Source organism: Primulina huaijiensis, chromosome 3 (assembly GCF_012295235.1).
Source record: "Primulina huaijiensis isolate GDHJ02 chromosome 3, ASM1229523v2, whole genome shotgun sequence".
NCBI lineage: Eukaryota > Viridiplantae > Streptophyta > Magnoliopsida > Lamiales > Gesneriaceae > Primulina > Primulina huaijiensis.
Genome location: NC_133308.1, coordinates 3,295,677 through 3,301,954, shown reverse-complemented (window position 1 = coordinate 3,301,954; position 6,278 = coordinate 3,295,677). Strand labels below are relative to the sequence as shown.

The 6,278-nt window shown below is 38.1% G+C and overlaps 1 protein-coding gene across 1 annotated transcript; it reads right to left on the bottom strand.

Moving 5' to 3' along the window:
- Window positions 1-364: 364 nt before the first annotated feature.
- LOC140971973 (uncharacterized) lies at window positions 365-3,961 on the bottom strand. Its single transcript, XM_073434446.1, has 4 exons — window positions 2,989-3,961; window positions 1,228-1,308; window positions 816-1,161; window positions 365-743 (listed from the first exon to the last, which is right to left on the bottom strand). The coding sequence occupies exons 1-4, from the start codon at window positions 3,959-3,961 to the stop codon at window positions 365-367; spliced, it is 1,779 nt and encodes a 592-aa protein (XP_073290547.1).
- Window positions 3,962-6,278: the final 2,317 nt, after the last annotated feature.

Below are 6,278 nucleotides of genomic sequence, written 5' to 3'. Positions count from 1 at the left end.
CTTTCTTCCATTTCCATTTTGTTTTATCGGTTGTGTCCGTTTTGGCCATGTAACACATCTTGGCTTCATACGTGTTTCATCGAGGCGGCCCGTCCTCACACGTACATAGGTGATCTCCTTGTAAAAGGGTATCCTACTTACCCCGCTTTTGCAAGCTACGGAATCATTAAAAGTACAATACTTAACATCACTACCTTTGTAGGCAACTTCACTCATCGTCATAGGAATGAGGAGTGATTCCTCAAGTTCTCATAATTTAGTTGTCCCATTGAACCAAGATCTTGGGATCTCTAATCAACAAGGTTGGGTTGCCATTATGAAAACTTTATTTGGTAGGTTTTAAACCCATTCCTCTTGACAGACATTACATTTGATCTATATTTAATGCTTTTGTAAGTGGATCCGCTAAGTTATCCTTTGATTTAATATAATCAACAGATATAACTCCATTAGAGATCAACTGTCGCACAGTATTATGTCTTCGACGAATATGTCGAAACTTGCCATTGTACATACTGTTTTGTGCCCTTGCAATTGCTGACTGACTGTCGCAATGTATCATGATTGCTGGCACTGGACTTGTCCAACACGGAATGTCCTCTAGAAAGTTGCGAAGCCACTCAGCTTCTTCTGCAGCTTTATCTAGCGCTATGAACTCCGATTCCATAGTAGATCTAGCAATGCAAGTTTGTTTCGATGACCTCCAAGAGACTGCTCCCCCACCAATGCTAAATACATAGCCGCTGGTGGATTTGGAGTCATTGGTGTCAGAAATCCAATTTGCATCACAGTATCCTTCAAGTACTGCGGGATACCTTGTGTAATTTAGTCCATATTCTGAGGTGTGCTTTAAATATCTAAGCACCCTTGTCAATGCCTTCCAGTGTGCATCACTAGGATTACTTGTAAACCGACTTAACTTGTTAACCGCACAAGCGATGTCAGGTCTAGTACAGTTAGTGATGTACATAAGGCTTCCAATAATTCTGGAGTATTCCAGTTGGGAAACTGGTTCTCCACGATTCTTCGCCAAATGGACATTTACGTCTAAAGGCGTTTTTACTGGGGTAGAGTCATAAGCGTTAAACTTTTTCAACACTGTTTCTACATAATGAGACTGAGATAGGACTATTGCTTCTGGAGTTCTAAAGATTTTAATCCCTAGAATTACATCAGCAATACCCATATCTTTCATATCAAAATGTTTTGTCAACATTTTCTTTGTACCCTTAATCAACTCTTGGTTGTTCCCCATTATTAGCATGTCATCCACATATAGACATACTATCACATAAGATTCTCGAGTGCCTTTAATGTAAACACATTTGTCACACTCATTAATCTTAAATCCATTTGACAATACTACCTTGTCAAATTTTTCGTGCCACTGCTTGGGCGCTTGTTTAAGTCCGTATAGTGACTTAATTAAACGACAAACTTTTCTTTCTTGTCCTTTAACTATGAAGCCTTCAGGTTGCTCCATATATATTTCTTCTTCAAGTTCACCATTTAAGAATGCCGTTTTGACATCCATTTGATGTATCTCAAGGTTATGCAAAGCTGCAATAGCAATGAGCACACGAATGGATGTTATTCTTGAAACTGGTGAATACGTGTCGAAGAAATCATGTCCTTCTCTTTGTCTATAGCCTTTGGCCACAAGCCTGGCTTTGTATTTTTCAATACTTCCATCAACTCTCATTTTCTTTTTCAATATCCATTTGCATCCCAATGGCTTGGTACCTGGTGGAAGATCCACTAGTTCCCAAGTATGGTTTTGCAATATGGAATCCATTTCAGAGTTGATGGCTTCTTTCCAATAGGGAGCTTCAGGGCTAGCCAGAGCATCTTGTATGTCTTTTGGTTCATTCTCCAACATAAAAGTATGGAAGTCTGGACCAAAGGACTTTGAGATTCTAGCCCTTTTGCTTCTTCTTGGTTCTTGCTCCTTTGAAGAACTTTCCAATGGTGTAGCATTTTCATTTAGAGTTGGTTCATGTGTAGGTACTTGACCTGCATGCTCCATCTCAAGTTTTCGCTTGCTAGAACCATTTTCTTTCCTTTCTTTACAAGGAAATATATTTTCAAAAAATACTGCATTTCTTGACTCAATTGTCATGCCCGTATTCATTTCTGCATTTTCAGATTTGTGCACTATAAACCTATAGGCACTACTATTATGTGCATACCCGATGAATATGCAGTCGACCGTCTTTGGTCCAATTCGCTCTTGTTTAGGCTTTGGTATTTCAACCTTAGCTAGACACCCCCACACTTTAAGGTACTTGTAGGAAGGTTTGTGACCTTTCCACAATTCGTAAGGTGACTTGTCATTTTTCTTGTGGGGTATCTTGTTCAGGATGTAATTAGCCGATAGTATTGCTTCCCCCCACAAGTTTTGGGGTAGTCCTGAACTTATTAACATAGCATTCATCATATCTTTTAGAGTTCGATTCTTTCTTTCGGCAATGCCATTCGATTGTGGTGAATAAGGTGCAGTAGTTTCATGAATTATACCCACAGATGTGCAGAATTCATCAAACGGTGCTCCGTATTCACCCCCTCTATCGCTTCGAACCCTCTTTATTTGTTTGCCTAGTTGATTCTCAACTTCGGTCTTATAACATTTGAATGCTTCAAGAGCTTCATCTTTCGACCTCAAAAGATATACGTAACAGTACCTTGTATTATCATCAATGAATGTCACGTAGTATCTTTTCCCTCCTCTAGTTTGTACAAACTTTAAATCACCAAGATCGGTGTGTATTAGTTCTAGAGGAGTTGTACATCTTTCAATCGAGTGGTAAGGCGCTTTGGTCATTTTTGCTTCAACACATATTTCGCATTTTTGTGTTGGATCGACGTTGTGTTTAGGCAATAATTCAAGTTTCATTAAACGTTGCAAGGTATTAAAATTTACGTGTCCTAAACGAACATGCCATAAATGAGAACACTCAAGCAAGTAAATAGAACTTTTTCCTTTATTACTTTCAACAACATTTTGGCGTATAGCCATTACATTCAACTTGAAAAGGTTCTCATCGAGATATCCTTTTCCAATAAAATGACCATTCTTGGTCAATACAACTTTGTTAGACTCAAATACTAGTCTAAACCCATGTTTGACCAACAGAGACCCCGACACGAGGTTCTTTCTTATGTCTGGTACATGAAGTGCATCAACAAGGGTTACTTCCAAACCCGATGTCATCTTCAATACCACATTTCCGGTGCCCACCACCTCAGACGTAGCGGAGTTCCCCATGTATAGTTTTCTCCCGGTCGATGGAGTGTATGTGGAGAACATCCCCTTGTTGGAGCAAATGTGTCGAGTTGCTCCGGTATCAACCCACCACTCATTGGAGTTTTCAACCAAATTTGCTTCCAAAATAACTGCAGACAAATCAAGTTGAGAAAAATCAAATGGTACCGACCTTTCTTGAACAACGTTGGCTTGAGGATTTCCCTTCTTTGGCTTCCTACAATCCTTAGCCATGTGATTTGGTTTTCCGCAGTTATAACAAGTGCCTTTGAACTTCTTCTTGTTTGGTGGTTGTTGGCCTTGTTGTGGTTGCTTCTCAAACTTCCTCTTCTTCCCTTGGAAACTCGATTCAACAATGTTCACCCTTGCTGCCATCTTACTTGCCTTGGCCTCGGTGCTCTTGTTGTCCTCTTCTATCCTCAATCTCACAATGAGATCCTCCAATCCCATCTCCTTTCTTTTGTGCTTCAAGTAATTCTTGAAATCCTTCCACAACGGAGGGAGTTTCTCGATCATAGCAGCAACTTGGAAGGACTCGCTTAGACTCATTCCTTCCGCATGAATCTCGTGCAAGATAAGTTGTAGTTCTTGCACTTGACTCATCATAGATTTTGAGTCCACCATCTTGAAGTCCAAAAATCTTCCAACAATGAACTTCTTCAAGCCCGCATCCTCCGCTCTGTATTTCTTATCAAGCATGTCCCAAAGTTCCTTGTGTTAGAGTAGGTGCACGTCGAGCCAAGTGTTGGCCGAGTGTTCACAATGAAACTCTATGTATAAGCAATCTTTATTTTAATAATATTTGAAATTATTGTTTTGGCACATCTTTATCTATATACCCATGCTAGTTGCATAGATAAAGCCCTTGAATATACAAATAGTAGAAAGAATATGAGATGCTCATATGATGAGTATCATGAAACTCATATTTGGAATACTGTATATTCTAAACGGTTCCTAGTCGATTCAGCCGCCGCTAAGAAGGATATAGGCCGCTCGAGCTTGAGACTAGTATCTGCGATGTGAGTACCATGTTTCATTGGTAGGGGACATTGTGATGTCCGAGCATGCAGATAGGTGCTCCTGGTAGAGTGCACTGAACAACCCTCCATTAAAGGACTTTCCAAGTGGTTCTCACTTATCGAGTGGAAAAGTCCTAGTTTATGGTTGTACACCATTAGTCCTTATGACCCGGGACAACATTGAGACTCTATGTGCTAGAATTACACTTTGACTTGTTTACCGACTCTCATGGGGTCATCAGGTGGCAAGGTTGGGTGTTCTGTCGAAACATATAGGAGTCGATGCATTGTAGTCGGGGATTCACCGCTTACCTACGGGTATGGATATCCTATGTGTTTTTCATGTATATGTAGTTTGAAATCTCTGATCAGAGTATGGTGGTAATTATGAAAGGGGTTTCATAGATTACACCATCGATGCAACTACGACATGACACATAGTATCGATTCATTGACAACTCTCGATATACCAATGGTTGTCGAATCGGTCGGGATATATGAGTTGAAGGGACCGTACTGTACGCTAACCATAATTGAATGGTTCTTGCAGGCACTATCATTTGATACCTAGGGAATCATGTAAGCGATGCTGCTAGGCGTTTAACATGATTGGTTGGGTACTATCAGACTTGAGTTCTGACGTTCTTTTTATCAAGGAGTTGATAATTAAGAATGGAGCAATTGGGGTATGCTCGTATAAGGACATGTTTAGTCCGAATCACATGGAGATGTGAACCCACGGCTAGTTGTATCAGTGAACCATTGAGGGCCACACAAGTACTAGCTTTCTAGATCCCGTTGAGAAGTAAAATAGTTCAATGTGTTGAACGGCTTATAAATGAGTTTATAAGCGTAGGAAAAAATAGAAGTATGACTTCTATGAGAGAAATGTAATTTTAATTTATGAATGAGTTCTTAAATTAAAAGTTGGCCAAATAAATAATGTATTTGAAAATTGCGATTTTCATAAACATTATTATGGACTAAATTAAATTAATTCAAGTGTTGAATTAATTAATCACTAGTGGACCTAGTAGAGTCCAAATAATTAAATTAATTCAAGGGTTGAATTGATTAAATAATATTGAGTCTTGTAGAGCTCAATTTAAATAAATTATTTAAACTAGTGGATTTGAGTAAATTCAAGTAATGTTTAATTTTCTCAAATATGTTTGAGATAATTAAATTAAGTCCATGGATTTTTAATTGTTAAAAATCAAATAAGATTTGCATGCATGGGAGGTGAAAGGTTGGGAGACAACTTGATTAATTTGCCTAATTTTCATTCATTAAGCATCAAATTTTCCAACAAGAATAACGATCCGCTGACGAGTAATGAAACTCACATTCAATACGATAAATAATCTATGAAACTCTAGTAACATATTTTCGATCGAGACCTCACATAGATTTGTCTAATATGATCTATGTAACTGACATGATTTATACCCAAAAGGTAAAAATTGCAAGTTCCGTCACCAAAAAAATTATATGAAAATGAAGATGTAAATCCTTTCATTACATACAAATGACTACTAATAGAGAAGATGACAATGTTTGATTCGTGAGATATATAATATAAATATGACATAATGATATAGAACTCATGTAATTTGTAAAATTTGATCGAAACGGAGATGAAACAAAGATTTAATTGATGAATGTACGGCAAAGCCAAAACCTTGTACATCCTATTACGTTATTTTTGTTTGTTGATCTTTAACACCGCACTCGAGTGCATAAACATGTGATACCTTATCTTGGTAATCATTACCGTCAAAATCATATGGATTTGACAGAACGAAAAGGACAGTTTGGCGTGTCAGAAAACAGGGTATAGACAACCATCTTGTCATAATTAGTAGGTGGACACTGAAAACAAGGTCATCATTGACTTTTTTGTTATAAATATAAGGTTTGCTTAACATTTAGAGATTCATTCACATTTATATTGCCCACATCATTTACTCTCTAGAATTTCATACACCATTGGC

Bases quoted from the DNA above. Each gene is read 5' to 3' on its own strand.
- LOC140971973 (XM_073434446.1), bottom strand. From the start codon at position 3,961: ATGCTTGATAAGAAATACAGAGCGGAGGATGCGGGCTTGAAGAAGTTC. The intron at 1,309-2,988 runs GTAATAAAGGAA...TTTACATTAAAG, and splicing joins ACGCCAAAATGTTGTTGAAA to GCACTCGAGAATCTTATGTG. The intron at 744-815 runs GTATCCCGCAGT...CAAATCCACCAG, and splicing joins TATGGACTAAATTACACAAG to CGGCTATGTATTTAGCATTG.